Here is a 25335-nt window from a genome sequence, read left to right as displayed (position 1 = left end):
GGTATTCACACCCTTAAGATCAGATTAGAAATACCAATTTCATATTTGTTTTATTCACATAACAAATTTGGACAGTTACCATGACAACCATCAAGCTGTTTTTGAGCCAAATAATTTGCTTTTTTTTTTTCCTTCTTCTTCTTCTTGGCGGTTTTTCTTTTTCTGTTTCTGAATTCACATTTACTTCCTGCTGGAGTACACCCAGGTACCACTGACCAATTCTGTACTTGTCTGTCTGCCATCTGTCAGGTATTGTTCCTCTGAGCAAGAGCTCAGGAACAAAAGATGCTACTTGTCTTTTCCTTTTTTCTTTCTTTTTCATCATCTTCCACTGACGCCGTCATCTCCTACTTAAACAGCTTCTCTTTTTTTCCTAGATATTTCAGCCTGAACCACAGCTCAGGAGTGCTGACCGTCCGACAGAACATTCCAGCAGGCAGCTACTGGTTGAGGGTCGGGGTGTCTGATGGGGTGTGGCCCGATGTGATCTCAGGGGTCAGAGTTCATGTCAGGGAGCTGGAGGAAAAGGCCATCCTGTCATCCGCTTCGCTGCGTTTGACCGGTAACGTTAGCAGAAACACTGACTCACCTGATGGGATAAACACTGTGTTAATGTTGAATCACTGGCTGCCTGCAGCTCTGCAGGTGGATGGGTGTTGTTGTGAATTAACTTAGTTTACCTGTTATATCTCTACATGACCCCCAAAAACATAAGTCAAGACAATATTGAGTGGAATAGTTTTTCAATTGGATTCCCCGTCCCAGTCTTCCTCCACAAAACAGAAAGCTTGTTCTTTGTTGCAGCTGCTGTTGTTAAATTCCTTTGTGAAGCTGATTTCGAAAGAAACAGCATCTGCCACAGGCATGAATAAAGTGGTACTTCTCATTGAATGATTATCAGGTTGTCAATCCAGTTAACGCTGAAATAATAGGCTGTCAGGAGAAATTTTTATACTTGCATTATTTAACATTTCTAATCATTGTAAAGCAACCATTGACACTGCTTGCTGGTAATAGTTTCCTTCTTCGTCTTATTCTTTAACACTCTGAAGTTTATGTTACAGTCTGCATTTTTCTATCAGTCTCTCAGAGCAAATCAGAGTTATAAAGGTCAATTTGGAAGTGTCAGGTAAAGTCCTTGACATTTAAAAAGCCATTTGGCGAATAAAGTCGAACGCTTTTATGGATGCCTCTGACTCCAAGTCATTATCATTTTGGGAGATTAAAGATGAATGCCCACATTCTCCAGATATTACTGGTAGGTGGTACCACAAATGTGACTGATTTTCGGGTCATTAAAATATTTTGTACAGGGCAGTTCTTCAAGAGACCCTCACTTTATTTCAGTGAAGAAATAAACGATTTTTACTTGACTGCATCACGACTCGTTCACCTTATGGATGATTCAGCGAGGAAACGGATCAATAGAGGGAGATGTTAGGCTACCTCTTGTGCTAATGGAATCAGGAACTCAGTAAACTTTGATCAACTCTGTAGTTGTCATTGACGAGTCAGTAGTTCTTATTGCATGAACCCCCACTGTCTTTGTCTCCCGCAGGCATTACAGCGAGAGATTTTATCGACTCGCATGTCGAGGGGAAGAGTCGGCTGGAGACGTTCTGGGACTTCCTGTCTCAAGCCCTGTCCGTCAGACCGGGTAGTGTCAACATTTTCAGCATCGCAGACAGAGAGGCGGAAACAGTGGACATACATTTCTATGTGCTAACTGATAATGGCTACCTGCGCCCAGAGAAACTGCATGCTGTCCTCACCGCACATAAAAAGAAGGTATATATACCATTGTGTCTGATAGATATAGATCAATGCTCATATATCAAGTGATACACTTGGGAGCTTGAGGGGAAGAGATAACAGCTTTTTATCTGCCCTTTTATTTCCACACCAACTTTCTGTCTGTTTATTGCCTGGCCCTGTCATGTCTCTTTGTCTCTCCCATTAATTTCTTCTCTATGTTGCCTTTCTTTTTTTAAACGATTTCTTTCTTCCGTGTTTTGATTGTGCATCCTTTTGATTCCTTTGTCATTTCTAAATGTACGTCTGGCTCCTTTAAAAACAACCAGCTACAGAATATTCAAAGCATTTATGTAAATTAGACCTCGTCTTCCTCTTTTATCCTTCCAAATGTATATCACTGTTTACCCCTCACCACCAACATTGGAGATACAAATCCTTGTATCTTCACTGACAATTATTGTAATTCCCCTTTTTTGTCTCCCTCATCTCCTCCCTTCTTCCCTTTTCTGACTCTCTGCAGCTGCAGTCACTGCTGCGTGTGAATGTGAGCCAGGTGCAGGTAGATGAGTGTGTGCGCACAGACTGCAAGACATCCAGCGGCTGCACCACCCAGTTAAGCATCAGTGACTCGCCCACCCTGGTAGACTCAGGTGCTTCATCCTTGGTCTCAGTAAAGGTGACATCCCAGGCTGTGTGTGGCTGCGCTGCCAGGGAAATGACCCACCAACCCTGCTCCTCCTACCCCAGTAATCCCTGCTTAAATGGGGGAACCTGCATCGACACCCAGAATGGATACAGGTGAGAGGCATGTCTGCGGACGTTTGGGAGTTGGACTGGAGTTGGAAGAAGCTCTTAAAAGATAGGAAAGAGTAATAGGAGTCTTCTCTCTAGTCCTGTTAGACTTATTGTAAGAGTGACATCTTGGAAAATGAGACCAGAATTACTAACAGCCCCCCTTGTGAGAAAAATCTCCTTCACCTGCAACTTGACCTAACTTGCTTGAGCTGGTCTGCTGTGTTATCCACTGAATATAGAGTAGCAGACTATGGACTATTTGCCATGGAAGCAATGTACATGTATGTACATATCTGAGTGTATCTTGCCATGATTGTTAAATTAGGTTTCTAGATTTATAGCCTGATATGGATTTTTTAAAGTTCTGGTGTGCTGTGTTGCTGAACTTCATAGTAAATGATGAACATAGCCTTTGTATCAAGGTCATCAACCAATACTTTAAATATTAACTTTAATTATTGATAAATATTTATAGTTAATATAAAGGCCTTCAACATCAAGTGTATAGGTCTCTGTAGGGAGTCTATTGCACAAGAAACAGAACGCATTTCATTTCATGCACACATTAATGCCCAGATTAAATAAATATAGGGCAAGGGGATTAGTACAACTCTGGCCCCCCTCTACGTTTACAGCTTCTCAAAATCTCATTTAATGGCATTTACATGAACATGCAAGTTTGTCAAAGGCATAGTCAGTAGGCACGAAGAGGATGTACAGAAATCTTTTTTTTTTTTACTTTTATCTTTTAAATTGTCTCTGCTGCTGTTGATCTGCACACTGCTGAGAATAGCCTCTATCCTGTGAGAAGAATATCTCCCCATATGTGCTATATGTGCCCTCATGTATGATACAAACCAGCATAAAGAATTCAATTTTGGGTTCCATTCTGTGTCAAAGGAGCTTAACAGGCAACCTCAGTCAGCAGCTGATCAGATATTGTCAGTCAGAAGTGAGAAAAACATGCCCTGCACTTCTTGATTTGAATTGGCATTGCTCTCATGAGTCACATGAAAGAGCAGTGAAAGAGTGAGGTGCTGTGCTTGGCGTGTGCATATGTATGCATAAGGCTACACTCTGCCTAAGCCGTCCCTTTTGCTGCGTATGGATCAGTATTCCTGACATGTGTTGCCCCTCTGCAGAATAAACAGCGATGGGGAGAAACAGCCCCTAACAGCCTCAGTACACACAGCTTTCCTCAGACACTGCATGAAAATAGATGGCTTTGACATTATCAGCAAAGCCAGCTTGTCTCACATGCCTGCAGTGGAGGGGACAGGATGAGATCAACTGGTCCCTTCCATCCTCTCCATCGCAGTGATGGAACGGGCTGTTTTTCATCACTGCATGTATCTCTTCCTTTATGGTGTTTTTGTACGATTATTAATATTTACCATTATGGGCTCATACACAAACATGTTGCAGAGAAGCGTGGAATAGAGCAGTGATCCTCAAGCTCTAATCAAAATTGATAGGAACAAGAAGAAGGCAATGGCACAAATATTAACCAAAGTGTGTAATAATTTAAGAATGAGAATGAGGCAGTTGGGGATAAGTGAGAAAAAGTCCAGGAAATCAGTGATGGTACAGCACATAGAAAAGTGAGAGAAACAGATTTAATTATCTCTTAACAAAAGAGATGTGATGTGCCGAGCAGGAAGAGTCTCCAGAGGGTTGAGCTCGGGCAGCTGTGATAGATAAAGAATAGGCTGGAGTAATCTTGTGTTCATAGCTAATTGATTTAATGTAGAATTGAATATTCAGGGCTTTATGGGTAATGCAAACAATTGATTGATGAAAGCACTTTCTTAGCTGTCTGTGGACACAGCCGGCGTGGAAGTCAAAGCCCATGCCTGTGTGAATCAACAAGAATGTCAGGTCTGCTTGAGAAAAGTCCCCACACAAAGATCCAGAGATTGGACAGTGTGAAGATTTCACAGAGCGCAAAACTTGAGTGACACTGATTGTTTCTTTCCCCGTGTTTTACCTTTTATTCCCTCACTTCTTCTTTCTTCACGGTGCTACAGGTGCCACTGCCCCCCACAGCTTCAGGGGCCAGACTGTCAGCAAACGAGACTTAGTTTCCTTGGCAACGGCTATGCCTGGTTTCCCCCAATAAGGCCATGCTTTGATAGCCATCTTTCACTAGAGTTTATGACGGAGGAAGACGACGGACTGCTGCTGTATGCCGGCCCGTTGGCCACTCTGCTGCCTGGGGATGCTGAGGACTACATGGCCATAGGTAAAAAATGAGACTGGATAATTAGATGTGTGCCACGGGGCCTGCAGACCATTATTGCACTAAAACTTGGAACTTCATTTTGCGTGTTTAATTACTGGGTGGTAACTAATCAGATATATGTGGCAAATTTTGTTCGTTAGTGTACTGCTGAGGGATATGAGCGCTCACACTACTGAGGTTTACAGTAAGTACTTAATGTGGTGCTACAATGGCAACCTAGTTTTACTGTCTAATGTGTATATAATACGTTGTTGTGTGCAACAAGGGATTCTGTTTTGTTTACCTCCTGCTTCAGCACCAGAGCAGTGGTTCGTCTTCTGAACAGACTCTGTGGCTGTTAGACGTTCAGTGTCTCACTCAAGGACACATCAGCAGGGTTTATTCTTGCTGACACAAAGGCTTGAACTTGAAACCTCAAGACAAAGGACAGTAATAAAAATGTTATCAAACTGAAAAGGGGATTGTGTATAGTTAGAATTGCAAAAGAGTAATATTTCTGTGCAGCCTCATTACTGTAATGATTCATGTTAGTTATTGGTACTATAGGGATGTGTTTTGAATAAACATTTATTTCTTAGTTGAACGAGCAGGTGTAAATAGTATTATATAGTGATATAATCAGTAATATATTGTGCAACACTGCTGATTATTGATGAAGTTACTGGCACAGGATAATAATGATGTTGATTAATGATAAAGAGTGTTAAAGTGACGTTGGAATAATTATGTATCTGGAATATTATATATAATTATTTATAGAATACGATAGCAACTATTCCAAATCATGTATTTTGTGCAGTACTGTAGCTATCAATGCTGTCTTAACTTGCACAGTCTCTCTTGCACACACTCAAACAAACACATAAACAAACACACATGGAGTCTCTAATTACCATTTTCTGTCTCCATAATTTCCTTTTTCCCACTGGGGTTAACTGGGTTGGTTCACCCAAATGACACAAAAAGCACATTTTCTCATTTATCTAGCCACGCAGATAGTTTTGGGGGTTTTTTTGCTCTAGTTTTGAGACTTGTGTCTGTCAGATTTCTGCCTCCACCCCATTATAATAAAGGTGAATTAAATTTCATTTGTGGGGCTCACATCATTTAAAAATGAGATTTGAAAAAAAAATTGTAGCCACATCTCATTCTAGAAACAGTGTCATCGTTACTGAATGATTCACACAGCTCGCTGTGAGCAGTAATTTGGGTGATCCGACCTTTTGATTGATATTTCCTTCCTCACAACCATGTGTAACTATTCTCCATCACCTTGTTTCTCGTTTCATACAGGTTTCTTGTTGTAATCCAGTTATGTTATTATGTATTGTTATTCTCTTTTTTTAGTTCATACTGTATCTTTGGTTTGAGGTGAAAATGCTTTATGTCCCTTGGGTTTTTTCATCTCTGCATGCACTAGTAATTTGCATTTTTCCTGGGTTTTTTTATTTGTTCCCAGTGACTTTCATCACAATTTCTTCTTGACCTTGCCTGTATATTTTATCTGTGCAAGCAGGTTAAGCTGTTTTTTCTAAGAGTTGCCTGTTTTTGGGTTGAAAACTTTTAATTCAGGTGCATTAATGATCTATTTTTATTCCCCTCTCTTCTCCCCAGAACTGATTGGTGGGACCCCCAGTCTAAAAATTAACCACGGTTCTGGGACCCTGGTCCTCCAGTTAACAAACAATGTCGGGGTGGCTGACAGACGCTGGCATCGCCTTGACGTGCGGAGCAACAGTAAAGTAAGAGAAGTGCATTCATGCTAACACATTTACATGTACTCTCTTCCTGTGTATGAAAAAGATTCATTTTTACAGAGTGCTTGGCTACAGTATACTCACATATGCACATACTACGCAGCAGCAATGACCTCTATCCACTCTCCCTTCAACTTAAAGGAAGTGCGCTTCACTCTCGATCGATGTTCCAGTGCGATTATCATGGAGACAGAAGGCGTGGACTCATGGGCAATGACAGAGGACCGCTCATCCTGTGAAATCCGAGGCGTCACACCAAACAGGGACAAGTAAGATCAATAATTAAATGAAACAAGTCTGACCAGCACTGCACAAAACATAAACCAGGCCGCTCTTCTGAATCCTAAAAGTTGCGAATAAGCACCTCAGGCTTTCAATTCTAAATCTTGAGATAAATAATAAATTGTATTTTTTATATTTTATAATAAATAAATGAACATATTTGTAAATAAAGAAATAAATCTGGCCTACATGTTTGTTTTCATGAATCCTTGTATTTATGGTTGAAGTAGCCAACAATTAGAGTTAAGGAAATTCTCCAGAGATCCTTCTGGGGTTTTTCTTGCTTGCAAACTACTAATCTACTAAGGTTTTGTTCTCTTCACTGTTTTTAAATCTAAAACAGTGCATGGTGCACAGGGACAGTGTCTAAATTCCCTGTGTCCCCACAGGGGTAAACAATCCTGGAGACAGCAATTTGCAAAGTGGTAAAAGGGAAAAATAAAGTCAATTTTACATACATACAGATGCGGTAACTAGGTATGCTGCTGTATATTAAGGATATTAAGACATGCACAGTGTGTCAACACTAGTTTAATTGGATAAAGGACATATGTGTTCTACTCTAGAAGACTAGCATTTTATTGATGGATATGTAATTTTGTTCATTATGTGCTAGCATGCAGAACTTACTTGGTAACATTAATACTGATGTAGTACCACAAAATTTATTTATTGGGATCAGGTCCTGAAAGATTAGATGAAGCCCCACAGTTACAGTGAGACTATATTAATGAACAAATTCAACAAATTAACAAAATAACATTTAAATTAAGTATTTTAAAAGTTAGTTAGGGCAGCAACTAATGGTTATTTTCATGTTGATTAGAGACCCAAAACCAAACTCCAAATTCCTAGTAACCAGAGTGTTGTTTTCAGATTACTTGTTTTGGTTGACCACCAGTTCAAAACTCCAAATTATCCAGTTAAATACGATGTGAAATCAACAAATCCTCATCTTTTTGCTTTATAATTGACTTAAATGCTTAATCGATTAGTCCTAACAATTAGCAAAACCTAGCTGGAGCAAGGCATCCCCGGTGTGCTAAATTCTAAGTAAGTAATACTTGACAAACTGAAAACAGCTCATGTTCCCTCAGTACTCCCTCAACATTAAGAAGAGTGATGACCCTGCAACCGGTATATTTACTGATATGTATAGTCTCATAGTTTTTCTTATAGTAAATTGTATCTAAAGTGTTTATGTACAAGATGCATGAAATCATTTATCAAATCAGATAGTGACTCAGATTGTTTCAGGCTCAATGTGTTCAATTTCTCAATGTACCGTGCTGTCTGCTCTGGAGGAAAGAAATCGTTGATGAAATCCTCAGATATTATCCTTAAAAAGCCAAATAATCTTTCTGAGCCGATTCTGCTTTTCTACAGCTGAGATTGTTTTGTGCCATTGTGGGCTCGGCCTGCCACTGTGATCATTGTTTTGTTGTGTAATTATGCTATGAGTTTATGAAGCTTAACAATGTACATAGGGGCTTTACTGCTGCTATTAATGTAAAATAACTAAATTATAATAATCATTTTAAGAACCGATTTACTGTGATCGCTGTATTTAAGTTTCAACTTATTAGGTAATTGTGTCGTTAAACAGAAAATTAACAAGTTAAAATTAGGACTGAAAAACTTTCTGTTTCATCAACTTTGTGCAGGTACTTTTGAAAATAGCAAAGAGTTGTTGTGCTGAATCAATTTGTGTTTTGAGCCTTTCAGGCAAAAGTAATTTACCCATCATGCATTTATTTTCACAATAAGGGAAAAAGAATAAGAAAAAGATGTCACATTTGTTGTCATAAAGCAGTAACAGTGAGCACAGCCTCTGCAAGAAAAAAATTGAAACCATGAATTTTAACCAAGACAGATAATATGGTGTCTACAGTATGTTCCTTTTTTTCTGCTTGCATTCAGTGTTTCTTTATATTGTCGGTTTTGAGTTTTAACCCTGAGAACATTGTGCCTGTGTACTTTTCTTTTGCACCTTTTCTCTTTGTCTGTTTACTTGTAAGTGAGAGATGCTTTTTGTTCCCAGGTATCTGAATGGAAGTCTTGTAATGCAGCTTGGAGGGGTCAATGAGAACATATCATATGAATACCCACAGCTGCAGCACAAACACTACAATGGATGTATAAGGAACCTATTTGTGGACAGCAAGGTACAGTGTTGAGAAAAGCAGAAATACATTGCCGCGAGGCCTGTTTATGAAGACTGTTGTAGATGAATAGATTGCTATGTTGTATCCCTTTATTCCGTACGTGTTGGATGACGGGCCACATAGGTGCTGGAGGACTCCACTGCAACAGGAATGTAAACTTGGCCCTGAAGGCTACACTAGCAAACCTGAGGAATTCTGATGTTGCTTGCTCCTCACCTTTTCTTCTGGTCTAATTCCCTCTCTGTCTCTCTGTGAGTCTCTGTAGTCAACACGTAGCTGCCGGGAGTTTGTTTAGTCAAATTATTCTATCTATGTTGTTTCTATACCTTTTATTTCAGATGTACAGTATGTGCTTCAGCACAATTGGAATAAAAGGGACAGTGATGAAAGAAAGCTTTAGATTATTTACCTAAAGTAAAAGCAGCAATACCACAACTTAGAAATACTTCATTACAAGTGATACTGCATCCAGAATTGTACTTAAAGATGACCTGTGGAGCTGCTTATGAACTTTTCTGTTTACATTCAGTGTTTCCCTCCAAAATGCATTGTTTCCACAAGGTCAAACACAAACATGTTGAGAGCATTTTCCTTCCTCATAAAATATTTACAAAGCCTGCATTGTTTATATCCATGTTTACTTGCCAGCGGTTTTCTTCTATACTGCATTTTGATGCCACATTGCTTTTTTTCTTGGCGCATTACCGCCACCTGAATCAGTGGATGAATGGAAATTGGCAGGAATTTTATAACTAATTATCATGTCACATTATCTGTGATTGTTTGTGTTTAAAATATACTCTGTCGTACTATTTATGTACGGTCTATAGTACTTTAGTTGTAATTTTTGTTTTAATTGTACATATTGTTGAACAGTTTATCATAATGTGTATAGTATTCTAGTTTTTCTTGTTAATAGCACTGTTGAGACAAGATCAATCAAGATGTGATATATTATTAAACAGTCCAGCAATCAGGTTTCAATTTATTGCATCTCACATTTAATAATAAGATAGAATTTTATTTCTCAATCTGCAATCATATTTTCTTTCACTTGTCTACTATTATTGCAGGGACAGAGACATCCATTTAGTGTTCCTCCAAACACCAGTTTTTCTCGTTTTGAATATTTTCTCCTGTTCCTTTCATTCCGTTCAGCTATATGACCTTGGTTCACCAGCGGAATCTTACAACACTGTGCCAGGTTGCTCTCTTATTGATGACCACTGCACCAACACGGAGCTACTACCCTCCTGTGGCAAGAGTGGACGCTGTCATGGCGAGTGGGGCTCCTTCAGCTGCCTGTGTGAACCAGGGTTCACAGGGCCTCAGTGTGATCAAGGTGAGAGTTTAAAATTGCTTTTAATTGACCATGATGTTTCCAGGGAAAGTACAGTGAGATCTGTGTGGAGTTAGGGATTTTAAGCCTCACAAAGTGTACAATCCAAATGGGACATGTGGGAAATTCTGTGTTTCAAAACGTCACATTGCTGCTGTAGGAAGATAACCTCGCCTTACATAAAGTGCTTCTGCAGAACGGCACGTCCTAGCTTTGATATCCTCTTGTATTTCCCTGTATGACAGCTGAATTAATCAAGCAAGCCTTCTGTGTTTTTGATTGACAAGCGGCTCCAGAGTTCTCCTTTGACGGCCGGAGCCACATTCAATTCCAGCTCTTGTGGTCGTTGCCTGCGCGACAGACAAGGGTCCAGGTTGGGGTTCGGACACGTGCCACTGCTGGTGTCATCCTCAGCTTACTTTCCCAAGAACAGAATGAATATCTACGCTTGGAGGTGAGTCATGGCTGGTCACTCCCCTCCACCTTGATAGCTCTGATTGTCTTGTTTGTGGGCCTGAAAAATGATGATTAGGGCCCAGACAATGATTGCTGCAAATGCTTGTCAGGCTGGGAGTGAGTAATATCAGGGTTGGAGACATATGGGTGGATACAGAGGGGGCTGGTGATTGACACGTATGTTCTCGACAAGGTCTTTCAATAAGTCTGTGGAATGCTGCTATTGAGAGGCTGCTATTTTAAAAAAATGGGCTTTGTTTATTCAAGGTTATTTCTGTGTCTGGTTAATGTTTCAAGTACTGTTCAGTATGGCAAGAAAGCAACTGCGCGCACTGTAATTTGAGGGCAGAGTGTTCTTAAGTGAAGGTCAAATTTCCTGCTCTGTACTTGAAGGTTTTGACACCGCTTGCTTAAAGTGTGAAGCTCAAAAGTCATGTCTGCATGCATGCATGCTGCTCGCTTTGCCACAACCCGGGGTTGAGTGGCGCTCGCACAGTGATTTTTCAGGAGACAACTCTACTTCACTTTGCTAAACCTTCATAATAGCATGCCTCTCCTGCCTGACACATTCTTGAGTGGATATGAAGCCAGTGTTTCTTGTCAAACACTTTTGTCTCATTGACTGACAGGCAGAGTGTGAACAGCACCTGGAAGTAAATGGCTCTGTTAGGACTGTCACTTTTGGCAAACTCACAGGTCAGCTGTTTGCAGTGAACCTGTCTTCGTTATGGTATATTCCACACCACTGGTCCGTCTCGCTGCTTGTGCTTGTTATTTGTTAGACGTCATTGTTTAAAACATCGGCCTCATTTCTTGTTCTTCTATGGGTCTTTACACTACATGAGGAAAAACAATGTTGTCCTCTTCCCTTGTTGCAGTCCCACTGTGACAGGAAAAGGAAAAGGCTGTAGCCTCTACTGTATGTGGGCTGTGAAGCCTCTCTGTGAAACCCTCTCTGGAGCTGAATTGGTGAGCTGTATAAAACATCTGATGTCTGTCTGCGGCAGCACGCTGAAGCATTTTCAGCCTGGTTGTCTCAAAGCTCTTAGAAACACTTGAGCACAAGCCTGGTGTGTTTGCCGACAACAAGCCCTAATTTAAAGGGTTGTCTCTCTCCCCTTTCTTTCTTAAGGGTAGATATGGGATAGAGTGCACACTGAATAAATAACCACACTTTCACACAAAGGTTACCAGGGGCTAGCTGGGTATAAACAGCATGCAGTTCTCCAAGGAGTATGGTGCCTCTGTAAAGAAAACATTTATCTAATGCATTCTGCAAGGGGAGTTTTCTGGGAGTGAGTGGCTCTGTTGACTACTTTGTCAAAGACCAGTAACCCCTAAATAACAGCAAAATCATAGTTGTTGTTTTTTTTTGCATCATATGTGATTTTAGTTTGAAAAGTTCTCTAGAAATTTCAACTTCAGAAATTCACTTGAACATTTTGTGCTTAATGGTGATTGCGTAGATCTCTGGGGGCGCTGCAGAAAGCTTCTATAATCAGATTTTTTCTTGACTATTGATTGAGTTCTTTGTCCTTTGCTCATTTTTGTTGTGGACTTGAGGGCAGGATGAGGCAGTGGGGAGAGCACAGTCAGCTTTTACCCTGTGTCTGTTTCCAGTGGGGGAGACGCATTTAAGATGCCCATGCTGAGGGAGCAATAGTTAATGCAGGCTGGGCTGAATGTGAATTATCTTGCCCCACTGTTTCCAATTAAGCTTTGGACATGTACAAGCTGCAGTTATGGGAGCCCCTCATTGGTTGAGTCTATTGTGTTCGCTCATCCTTAACTGCTGAAGATAATTGTTGTTTCTTGTATACCTTCCCTTCGGGATGACTCCAGCTCCTGCCATGCAGTCATGTGTACGGCAGCTCTGCAAAGCATCATAGCTGCAAAATTGCTGAATTAATTTTTACCACTGAAATTTCCATGCCATTTTTTTCTGGTAGATTCAACACAGAGAGACTTTTCTGGGTAGTTAAGTGTCACAATTCTTGCCTTGCCCAACCTTTGCTGCCTTTTCTTCACCACGGGAGCTGGCCTACTTCTTATAATGTTGTTATGCTCATAAGATCTGTTTTGCCCATCAACACAGCACAATATGGCTAAAGGCCCGGTCTGCCAGTTTAGAATTTGTGTCACCCCATTTTACAGTTTTATTCACACAACCATTCCAGGCCTTGAAACACAAATAGTGTGACTGCAGCTGATACAAACCAGACCAGCTTGTTTTGATTTACCATTGTCTTCTATGTGGAGTACAATAATAAACTCATCAAATCTAGATGGATCCCATCCAAACATTAAAACATCTTTATTATTTCTTTGGTTCTCTTGTCCGTTTGAATGCCTGAATTTTAAATCAGCAAAGCTCTGCTATGTATCTCAGGTTATTCAGGGACTACTGGCTGTTTTCTACAACCTTGGAGATGGAGACTATAACCTGACACTTCCCCACCATCGCCTCGATGATGGAGAGTGGCACGAGGTGGAACTGGATCGGTATGGCAGAGAGTTCACCCTGCGGCTGGACGGAGGTGGAGGGAGACGAGAGGTTACGGCCTCGCCTGGGCAGAGTCAAGAGATCATCATTGACCCCTCTGTGGTGATGCTTGGAAACTATTTTCCCTCAGGACACAACCGGAGTTTCCTCGGTAGGGGGCTGCTAGACTGTTTTGGTAGAACGAGACAGAATGAATGGAATGAATTAAGATAAATGAGTGAAAAGGAATTAATCGTTGAGTGGAAAAATCCATAGACAGGGTAAATGAATTAACTGATTAATTTGTAAATAGATTAATTGGCAAACACACACACTTAACACGAATACCTCTTAAAATTAATGGACATGTAAATGAGTCAGTGCTTATTTTTACCACTTTCTGGTGCCTCTACTTTTCACAACCTGACCCAAAGCTGTTTTGATCCTTTACTTTTAAGCAGATGAGAGAAAATGAGTCAGTGGGACTTATCTGTAAATGATGTGTTAGACCTCTTGCTACCCACAGAGTGAGCAAACTCACCAGCAGAGCAAATATCCTGCAAAAAAAGAAACCCATGCTGACAGCTTAGCCTCAGGCTGTTTGGGTGTATGCATGCGCGCGAGTGTGGGTGTGCATTGGTCTGCAGGTGTGTCAGCGAGTCTGTTTATGTGTGTCAATACATGTGTGTATTTGAGTTTACACCCCTGCCATGGTGTAAATGTGTCTCCATAAAAGATTTTGCCGGAGGACTGGTGTCTTAGTGTGTCTTTTGGCATTGTAAACTTTCTGTTTTTTCTCACCCCACCAGGCTGTTTTCGTGATGTGAGGTTTAACGGCCGCCCTATCCCTCTGGATCGGGAGCAGCCTTCAGAGGGGCTTCAGGTGGTCACTTCGCAGGGCGTCTCAATTGGCTGCTCTTCAGAAGCCTGCAGGAAACATCACTGCTCCCCCCCACTGGTCTGCTTGGATCTCTGGAGACACCATGAGTGCAGGTGCTGTAAATATACAGAATAAATAAGCCAGCATGTTAATTACAGTATGCAGGCACGTTCTGTACATATTTACACAAATAAATCCAGATACAGGGACTGCATACCACAGCCTTGCTTATAATAAAATTAGTAACGCCAGCACTCAACTCATAAATTGTATCAAGACCTACACACTTGCACAGTATGCATTTCTTACAGCAGTTAAATAAAATAAAATAACCTTTTGGAAAAGAACTTACTAAACCACTTACCAAACAAAGTAAATACTTTTTAAATGGAAGATTACTCATGAAATGTAAAGTAATTAATTCACAATATGAAACACTGGTCACACAGAGGTGGGTCACATTAGGTTGAGTGCTTTTTATTATCATTTAATAGCTATAAACAAGGTCTGGTAGTCAGCATATATATGTATGAGTTTTCAAAGCAACAAAAAAAAAAAGATCCAAAAAAGACAAATCATCTGTGACCAGATTTCAACTGCATCGGTCCAAGAATACAATATGTCAAGGGGAACAGCCTGGAAAATGGAAAATGATGACATATATTTCAAACAACAACCAAGTAACAAAGTTGGTTGGTGAATATTAATACAGTAATTGGTTTAACACAGCAGTGTCTGCAATTATGAAGAGGCTTTTTTGTAACTGACTTTGTTAATGTTTAATAAATCATTTACAAATCATCTACTTTGTAGATGGGTTATAAGACATTAGTCAGAACAATGTTTGGGTTGCCAGGTTGTGAAAAATCTTTTTGGCTGGCACTTTATCCTCCTCCATCATGACTTTGTCCTTTTAGAGAGCTCATCAGGTAGACCTGCAGAGTATCCCGACCCCAATCCATATATTCAAATCTTTTTAACAATTACAGCCGCATACTCAATGGATGGTTCTGTATCAACTTTATTAATGCATTATTAACATCTGCTGATGACTTATTATAAAATAGAAGCCCATTAATTTTTATTACTGATCATTACATTTAATTACCAACATCCCTGAAATTGTTCTAATTGATGGCTGATAAATGATCTATAAAACCCTAGTAAACCATTTATTAATAATAATGAAGTCATTAGTTACAATTTATAGCAAATACAGTTTGTGCATCTGTGTCTGATCAGAGTTTCCTGCAACACACTTGAAATCAAATTGTCCACCAGATGGCAGCTTTGCTGAGTTTAGTCCTGTTCCACTGTCTGTGTGTCAACCTGAGAGAATAGTGTATAACAGCAGCAACTGTGAGAGTCTTGGCTGCCCCTTTAAACTCTGCAGGACCACTAATGTCCTGGCTGTGATTTCAAGACTCTGAGACAGTGTGAGACTTTTCACTGTGGTTGGATATCCATATTCTGTGATTGCGGCACAGCCTCAGGATACAAAGCATTGAGAGACGTAGGGGGGCAGGGGTGAATGATATTCAGGGGATATTTTGCACAAATATACTAAGGGACTACTACTGCAAAGCCAACCTTAGCTTCTTGGTTTCTTTTTCTTTTTTTTTGTCCCAGTTACAGTCGGCACTGTAACCTTCAAAGAGCATATCTTTGAATCTGAAATAAGAGGTGTAACTCCTGAGGGATTTATTTTTACACTGTCAGCTTAGGTTTCATGGCTCTGTAGAAGAAAGTGTTCCTTTTATCTGACAGCTTCCCAAGTGTCTCTTGTCTTCGCTTTATACTGCTGTCTCATCTGTGTATAGGTGCCCTCCAGGCCACATGACCAAAGAGAGCTCCTTGGGCAAAGTATGCGTCTACACGCTGTGCGCCAGCCGACCGTGCCGCCACGGCACCTGTGTGGCTCACTCTCCGTCCCGCTACTCGTGCCACTGCAGCGAAGGCTACCGGGGACGCCACTGCGAGGTGACGCTCGCCATGTTCCACAACGAGGACGGCAACAGCCTCAGCCTCAGCTCCATGTTCGCCATCAGCATCTGTGTCATGGCCTTTCTAGGTAGCTATGTTGACTATGTCCTCTTCTATCTGTGGTAACCCAACACTGTCACCATCTCTTCTCGTGTTTTTATTTTGTATTTTGTATGTTTTTTGTCTACCAGTGTCTTTCTGTTTCGTCTTTTCACATTGATTTTCATTCTGTTGTATTTTGGTTTTTGTTTTTCCTCATCTTCATGGTATAATTCTTGCATTATGTTTGGTTTTATGTGTATCATCCACTGGTTTGTTTGTTTTCCACCCCTGTTTGGTTCTGTGGAATCTAAATGCACATATCTTGTAGTCATATTGATCTCTGGAGTTGGACCAGGATGCAATTTCTCCATGGGAGGTTGGTGGAAACATGAAACAAATATTTTCCCTGGAAGAGAAGCAGGGAGGGAAACATTGTATGTCTTAATTTGTGATTCACAGGGAAGCTGTAAAAGTCCCTGGAGAATATGGGAGTTTCTTTATGTGTTTTTCTATATTTCTCATCACTTCTGTGTTCCCCGTCTCTTCCAATGTTACGCTCTGACTTCAGAAGTCAATTTCACTCTCAGCCTTATTTTTTATCCGTCCAACTTATTTTATACCCCTCTATCCACTCATTTTACTCCCTTGATGTCTTTTTCTTTGCCTTTCCTTCCACATTTCTGTGTACATTTCTGTTTCCCATGTCACCCTAAATGTCACCATATTGTGCACTTTAGTGTTATGTACACTGTTCAGAGCTGTAATCATGGATCCCTTGCATCAAAAAGAAAGTGTGGGCAGTTTTTGTTGTTTCTTGCTGTCTGTGCTAGGGTTAGGTTAGCCTAGGTTAATTGTATGCTAATGGTTAGATTTAGGTTAAGGTCTGTTATAAAGTGTATTTATCAGAATCATTCACAGTCTTAAGGTCAGGGGGTTAAACCTAGTTATAAACCAGGTTAAAGGAGTAGTTACTTGATGAGAGATCTGGCACGCAAGAAAAACAGAACAGTAGCAAACAGGATAATCTAGAAAAACATCTTGTGCCAAAGTACAAAATGCAAAAAAACATTTGAACCATTCACAAGAGCAAACAGCATCTCTGTGTTAACACTTTTGTTCATTGTGTATTTTAAAATGAAAATGAAAGCATACCAGCCGGAGAATAATGTAGCGGCTTGATAGATTGGGAAAATACCCACAAGGACTATGTCTTCAAAATAAAAGCAGCTGCCCATGCAAGAGGAGGTTCTGTTCTGCTGATGTTAAATGGGTAAATTATTTTCTATTAAATTAAAAATGCACAACCTTTGAATTACACATTTATACGTATTCATTTATTTTTGAGAAATTACATATTTGTACTGTTCATTCACATGTACTGTCAACTTTCAAGACTAAAAAGCTTGGTAACCCTGCATTTTTGAGATAATCCAGTGGCTCTTGAACGGCTTAAATGAGCATAAGTGCTCCCCCATAATTGAGCATGTAACCCTTCAATTTATTTGAAAATTATCTAATTGGTTACTTTTGATCATATATCCCTTTATGATACAACTATTTACTACTAGAGAAAGTAAAGAAAGTTCACTAATCTTGTTTATATGAAAAAATAATGAGAGCCTTCTTTATAATGTAATACAAATCAAGTTGAGAAAACATTTAGCCCATGATGTTATAGTGTTTTTAGCTAACAATGGATTTGCCTCGTAAATGAACATCTGGGCAGTGCATTTGTGTGAGACTGTGATTTTTTTTATGCAGTTCTGGTCAGGAGTTTAACAGACATTTAAGTTTTTGGTTTTCATGCAGTCAGCACAATACAGAGTCAACTGCTGACTGCATACTGTTTCCTTTCAGGCCTCGGGTGTGTCGGGGCTTTGATTGACACATTAGCGGGTGCACATTATTCATTATAGACTCCCATCAGTGAAAACATAGCGTGGCACAGAGATGTGATGAATAACTTATATGTTTATCATAGCAATAGAAATATACAGTTGAGTTCACGATATTATATGATACAGCATAGAAAAGAATGAAGTGAGAGCATGTTAAAAAAAGGAGTTTTTTATAGAATATGTAAGTAAAATCTGAATTGGCTGGGTGTGGGAGATTCACTGAAAAAACTTCCCTTTGAAGATTTTGACTTGCTGGATGATCTTAGGTTGCGCTGTCATGTACGGGGTCATAAGTTCAGAAATGTATACCAGAGCTAGACTACTGACTGCTTTGTAGGTGAGGGTTAGAATCAATAAGTATAAGATAAGGGTTATGTGATCTTTGTAGTGCCTGTTGAGTCGAGCTGCTGAATTTTGAAGTTTTGAGTTTTATGACTGAGTAGGTAAGCGAAGGTATGATTGCAAGGATGACCTTTTCCAGCAGCTATATAGGAATTATTTTTTTTTAGTTGAAGAACATACCACCTTATTTTTATCTGCACCAAAATTGTATTCTTATAATATATATAATATAATATATATAGAATATTAATATGTTTTGTATATATTTTTTCATGACATTTGGTATTTAAAGTTAGACAGTGTCAAAGAAGTAAGGCCAGTCGGGCCATTTGGCTCCACAGACAGGTACAATTGCGTATCTATTTTAAAATGTAAAGACATTTTATATTGGTGCACTATGTGACTTGGAAGCACATACAAACTGAAAAACAGAGTCTGAAATTGAACCCTGAGGAACACCACAAGTTTACCACAAGTAGTTTTTCAGATATAGAAATACAATTGATTGATAAATCTTCTTTTTATTTCTCAATGAATCAATTATTTAGTCTTTGAAATGTCAGAAAATAGTGAAAAATTACCATAAAGTGTCCCAGAGCCTTTGGTGACATCTTCAAAGTGTTTGTTTTGCCAAATTAAAATGTAAAATACTGAGAAAAGCTGAAATGAACCAGGGACTGTTTGACATTTTCTCAAACAATGACTGAGATGATTAATCGGTTATCCAAATAGTTAACTTCTTTGTTGCCCGACTGAACCATTAATTAGTTAATGTATCTGTAGCTAATGTAAGTCCTGATGACACCGGTCCACTTCTGTAAACAGTCTAATAAAATTGCATGGTTGATAGTGTCATAAGCTGAGTTAAAATCTAATAGGATCAAGATTTAATATCTACCTACATCTGCTGCTGCCTTTTTAAATGTATATGCATTGATATCTCTACCCAAATCACCACACTTGTGTCTAAAAAGATGAACTAGCCCTTTATTCATTGTTAAGGCACAGCAGGAGAGGGCTGAGTTAACTGTGTTCGTTTTGGGCATTGTAGCTAATGAAATGTGATTTTTCTGGTCCTCACAGTGATAGAAGACAATCGTGTGTGTGTGCGGCTTGCATGTTGTTGCACTCACTACCCTCTGTAGGGCCACATCGCTGTTTATGAGTCTTTCTGTCAGAGACAGGCTTATAAAACGCTTGGGCAATTCAATACACTGTCCCTGCCTATAACTGACTCAACATCCCCTCCAGGGCATGTGGCTGGTATTGGGACATCAGTTATTGTGACACTTGAGAGTGAAACATATAAAGCGGTCTTCAATATTTGATAATGAATTCAAAGATGATAAAGTGTGGCCTTGGCATCATTTATGAAAATTCATATGTTGCTTGCATGCCAGCTAAAAGAAGGTGCAGTCCATTGAAGTAGCCTGCTCACTGTAGCTGATGAGGCATTTATATTCAAGGCTCAAACCTTTCACCACAACAATAACCACCTGACTGTTTCTTATTGTAACTCAGATTGGAAAGAGCTGTCTTTGGTGACTGTTATTACATTTTCACACCTTGAGACATTTTTTAAATAAAATAAGCTAAACCATTGTTTCTCTCAAACCGAAAACCGAGAAGGAGAAGCATTTCATCACTAGTTCTGGATGTGGAAGTAAAATGAATCCGGTTCGGGTTTAATGAACAGCTGGTTTTACAGTATATAGTTGTTTAATGATGACCCTCATCAACACAGGAACCACTACCATAAATACACACTCACACGCTCGCTGCACTAAGCGAGACTGCTAGCTGGGTGCTAAATTAAAGGGGGACTCCTGCTCTGCCTCAGCGTGCATTAAAAGTTAAAATGATCATCCATTATTAAGTTTTACATAAGCCATCACAGACAGAGCAGAATGTGAGTTCAGCGTGTGCTATTGACAGAGCACAGATGAGCTGATGTCTGACCAAGCCTCATTAGTCCAGCATCAAATCTGACACTGTTTTTGAAGAATGGAAGAAATTAGCTTCCCATATGTTCTCTGGATGCCAAGCGATCATGTAAAGTGCCTGTTCTTTTTTATTCCCTGGAAGGTTTTTAAATAAATGATTTCTTCAACTCTCCCCCATCTCTCACCTGTCTCATTTCCCCCTGCTTGTTCGTCAGTTTTCTTTCCTTTTAACCTCCCATTGATGTTTCATTCATCACAGCTCATTTTTCTTCTCATTACCCCCATCGTGGACGTGCTGTACAGTGAAAGGGTTAAATGTTTTGATCAAGCTCTGTATGAAGTTGTTTACTCGGTCACACTCATTCATAATGCACAGTCCAGTCCAGGCTAACATCATAATACGCTGTTCATAGTAATGGTTAGAGGGCAAAGAGGCAGCAGCATTATGGATTGATGAATGTCTGCTATGTTTGTTCTCCACCTGAGAGATATTGATCTCACTGGAATGCTGCTGCACCCGCGCACACACACACACACACACACACACACACAAACACACACTCAGAGACACACACACAACTCTGGGCAGTAGTGGCTGCAGGTATAGGGGCAAGGCTTTTCAACAGGCAGCTAGTGTGTGTGTGTGTGTGTGTGTGCGTGTGTGTGTGTGTGTGTGTGTGTGTGTGCGTGTGTGTGCGTGCGTGTGTGTGTGTGTGTGTGTGTGTTTACCTGCGTCTAAGTGCGTGTGTGTGTGTGTGTGTGTGTGTGTGTGTGTGTGTGTGTGTGTGTTTACCTGCGTCTAAGTGTGTGTGTGTGTGTGTGTGTGTGTGTGTGTGAGTGTGTGTTGTATGGAGGAGTTGTGCCTCAGCCCCTTTGCGCTGCGTATCGAACCCCTCCCCTATAGAGATGCGTTGAATATCAGCTGAGGTGACGATGAGGTGAGTGCAGGCCTGCAGGCAACACCTCGGAGCAGGTAATTCTGTAGGGGAGAGGGGGAGGGCCCCGGCACCTGGTTGGCCTCATCGAGATTCTGGTGTTTTCTGTCAGTGCGCTCTGGCGCAGCGGTGATGGAGCCGGGTCAGCTGATCAATACCATTCTCCCTCCACACCACACTGAGGACGAGGAGTGAGGATCGAGAGGGGGGAGGCTTACAATCTCTTTTCTCTACCTGATATGAGAGCAGCATAGAAATAGAAAAGCGCAGCGGCTGAGGTTTTAAAGATGTTCCAGCCACTGAATAAATAGAGATGAAGATTTTTAATTGAGACAACATTTTTTTTAAGCAGAGATTTGCTCTCAGGGAGTTGTTTTCATGTCTTTGGTTTTTTTATGAACACCTGCCTGTTAGTGTGACCCCAAAGAGCCGTTGGTGCATTATTCTCTTTTCCAAGCAATTACTTTAAAAAGAGAAAAAAAAAAAACCCCACTAATGTGATTACCTTGCATTTCTCAGGAGATTTCCAATTACACTGATACTTAGCACGCACCATATAAACTATTCAAGTTGAGATGGATCCTATCTAGTGTGAGAGATAAAAGCCGAGGCCAGACAAGAAGCCAGAGAGGAGCTGAAAAATAGGAGCACTGAAAGACTTAATGAGGGAGGGGGGAAAGACAGAGGGAAGTTCCAATACAGAAAGACAAAAAAAATGAATTACAGAGATAAAAACGAAAGCGTGAACTAGTAAAAAAAAAAAAAAAACAGATAGTGAGGAAGGGAAAAAGAGAAAGAGGGATGGCAGATGGGAGAAAAATATTGGTTGAGATTAATGGACTTTAAAGGTCAGTCCAGCATGTTGTATAATTCAGCACACAATAGCTGTGATTGATGTGTATGCTTTAGGACCTTTCCTGCTCGGCTCCCGCAGCATTCCGGTCCAGCGTTCAGCCCAGCCACAGAGGCTTTGAGTTTAAGCTGGGAGGAGTACAAATTCAGTTAATAGGTTTCCAAGGAACTGCAGGGTCTTTGATAAGACAGGAAACAGAGAGGCAACATCAACGGGAATAGGTGGAAAGGTGGTGCGTTTGTTTCCATGTTCGTTCCATTAGTGCGTCTTAACTGCGCAGTGATCCTCATAGGTCTCACCTGGCCAACCAGTGTGATGGGAAATCCATTTACAGTTTAATATCATCTGTCTGCGTTACCTATTTATTTAGGAGGGTGCTGGGTGCTATTTTACATTTGGTGAAAAGCCTACGCGCAGCCACTGTCGTATTTCCCAGTCCTTCTGTGTTTGTATCATCACTTTCCGCTCACGTTGTCAATTTCATTTTCACCCAAAGATGTGTTTTTCTGCTCAGACTCTCGTTTTAATTAAGCGAGCGTGCTCCCGCTGTGTTAACCTGCTCTCTGGCACCCCTCAGTGTTGATGCTGGGCCTGTTTCTCTACTCCTGCTGGAGGAGACACAAGGGGCTGAAGGAGGGCGTGTATCATGTGTCTGCGCACCACGGCGAGTGGGAGGACATTCGGGAAAATGTGCTCAACTACGACGAGGAAGGCGGAGGGGAGCAGGATCAGGTAAACATGCTGGTATTTAAACAGGCACGGGGAGAGAACAGAGCACCAAACACAACCACTGCCACCGCTTAAATAAGTGATCATTCTTTTTTTTATGGATTTTAAATGTCATCTCACAGTATTTCTGGACTTTTTAAAAGGGTGAAAGAAACAAGGTAGGACAGAAGCTAAACCAGCAGTACTTGACAGAGAGCAGTGTTTGTTGGTGCCTTGAAATGAAAACCAAATATCAGTCCCCTGGAGACCTAGGCATGCGAGTTAATTAGCTGAAATTAAGCAAGTAGACACCAATAGCTGTTAATGCCTCTGTTTTAATAGTGCTGGTAATAGCAGTTCTCCCCTCTCTGCAATCAGATAATTAATTACTTGGCTAATCAATGGTGCTGTTGTTGCCAACATCTCTTCCTCCATGGTGGATCTTCCTCTTAGTCTGAGGAACAGGTTCATTTGCTAGCAGGGGCATTAGCTGAGGTACACTGCCCTTGTTGTCCTGTGGCAATGTTGTTTTTCATTTTCTCTTAAATTCCAGAAAAGATTACACATTCTTTCTTTCCCCCCTGCTTTCCCCTCAGAATGCCTTTAATATGGTGGAGCTGCAGCGCTCCCTCCAGCCCAGCCCGGCGCAGTCTCTCCGGTACAGCTATCCACAGAGCATCATCTCCTACCCACAGACTAAGCTTCCCCAGGACAACAGCAAGAAGGGGGTGTCCAACGGGAACGGCAGCGCAGCCATCGCCTTGCGTCTGGCCATCCCCCCCTCAGAGACAGAGACCTTGCCCTCCCCTCTGACCTTCCGCCGCTCCCAGAAAACCCTCTCCTTCTCCAGCCAGGACTTGGCCCGCTACCTGTGTGAGGTCATCAGGGACATGGAGCACCCGGGGGAGCTCAGCACCATGACCACACCGCGCCGTACCTCCGGAAAGGAGCGCGGCCTGGCGGCGGTGCGCTCCCTCAGCTCCCTCAGTACATCTCAGGGTTCAGAAGTCAGGCTTCAGGCGGCCCAGGGCGCCCGGCTGGACAGGTTCAAAACCCTCCGAGCCGTGGTTAGCGATTTGAGAGGAGACTCCAAGACTCCAGAGGGCCAGAGAGACAAACTGAAGGAAAGCAGAGGGCAGCTGAACTGTGAGAAGAGTGGGTGAGGCTGCACTCGGAGAAACAGAACTGAAGGTTGCAGAAAAGCAACACTAATCAGAAGTGGTGGAATTCCAAAGGGAGATAATTAAATGTGAAATACTCTGAGACTGGGAGGTTGCCCAGGGTCTATGTGAAGTCTGCTATAAATGTACTGTATTGATGAAACTTTGAACATTTAAGTTCTTTGATATAAAGATGTTTACCAATGAATGATCAGCTGTGATGTATTGTTTACTTGGCATTGCACCGTACAGTATTTACTCCACAGAAAGCACTTTTCTGGAAGTGTCAAAACTATCCATGTCATACAACTCATAAGAGTAATGTCCGCAAGTACGACGGCAAATGAGGTTCTTTTTGCTGTTAATGACTCATGAAATCATTTATGTGACACAAAATGATTTTGTTGCATTTGTATTATCTATTTCCTTTTAAATAAATGATTATCTTTGATAATATTTTGAGCTTGATCTTGTTCAAACGCCAGTTCACAGCAGTGATCGTTTTTTTGAAGTTCAACTTTCATCATCAAATGTTGGTCTGGCTGTTTTTTTGTTTGTTTTTTTTAACTCAAAATGTTCAGCAGACGTAAAGTAAAGTAAGGTGTCTTTGTTTTTTACCTACATGAATAATCCATCTATGTATTTCCAGTTGTATCTGTCTTCCTTTATTCCTGGTGGTTAGGATGACAACATTCATGACCGAGAAATAAACTGCTGTTCGTGTCTTACTCAGCTATTACCAGCAACAAGAGCCTTTGATGGGAAGAGCAAAGACAATTTCAGGATTAATCATTCATGTCCAGACCCTGCAGCCTCCTGACCTGAGCTCCTGGGAGTCTCCAGTATGAACTCAAAAGCGGTGGGGGCCCCAGCAGGTCGCCCTACACCATACTTTAATTAGCTGGCATTATAGAGTTAAACAGCTGTGACACTGCAGCGAGCCGCTGGGGAGGCGCACAGAGCTGCTGCATGCTGCTGATGGTCTTGATGTCTGTATCTCGGTCCATCTACACACCTACATAATGCATCATACTGAGATGTGAGAGGCAAAGAGGATGGTTTTAGGTCCCTGTCGGATTTTAAGGGAGTCACATACACCCATTTTGTATTCATGAGTCTTGGTGTTCACCTACATGAAATACCAGATCTCTGTGAGCTCAGAGATCATCACAGTCATGCTACAGTGAATCTGCTTCTCTATATGGTTATTAGTATTGTTATTAAATTGATTCAGTCTTGTTCAATAGTTTCTGAGATCAACATGTCGCATGAATGAACACTGCCACCTATTGGCGAGCTGCTGGCACCACATTTGAGC

General features: G+C 41.0%; 1 protein-coding gene across 1 annotated transcript in view; it reads left to right on the top strand.

The window, feature by feature from the left end:
* The window catches only part of LOC127353525 (neural-cadherin-like), an 83078-nt gene extending 58605 nt beyond the window's left edge, over positions 1–24473 (top strand). The window contains exons 20-33 of the mRNA XM_051382803.1: positions 378–562; positions 1559–1788; positions 2276–2553; positions 4578–4792; positions 6407–6534; positions 6691–6818; positions 8873–8996; positions 10155–10338; positions 10623–10789; positions 13181–13445; positions 14083–14266; positions 15974–16224; positions 22727–22881; positions 23454–24473. Coding sequence (XP_051238763.1) covers positions 378–562; positions 1559–1788; positions 2276–2553; positions 4578–4792; positions 6407–6534; positions 6691–6818; positions 8873–8996; positions 10155–10338; positions 10623–10789; positions 13181–13445; positions 14083–14266; positions 15974–16224; positions 22727–22881; positions 23454–24020 — 3061 coding nt within the window. The 3' untranslated portion in view covers positions 24021–24473. The remainder of the gene's footprint in view (positions 1–377; positions 563–1558; positions 1789–2275; positions 2554–4577; positions 4793–6406; positions 6535–6690; positions 6819–8872; positions 8997–10154; positions 10339–10622; positions 10790–13180; positions 13446–14082; positions 14267–15973; positions 16225–22726; positions 22882–23453) is intronic.
* Positions 24474–25335: the final 862 nt, after the last annotated feature.

This window comes from Dicentrarchus labrax, unplaced genomic scaffold (genome assembly GCF_905237075.1).
Source record: "Dicentrarchus labrax unplaced genomic scaffold, dlabrax2021, whole genome shotgun sequence".
In the NCBI taxonomy this organism is placed as follows: Eukaryota; Metazoa; Chordata; class Actinopteri; family Moronidae; genus Dicentrarchus; species Dicentrarchus labrax.
Note: the sequence above shows the minus strand (reverse complement) of the source record. Positions and strands in the feature narration are given on the sequence as shown.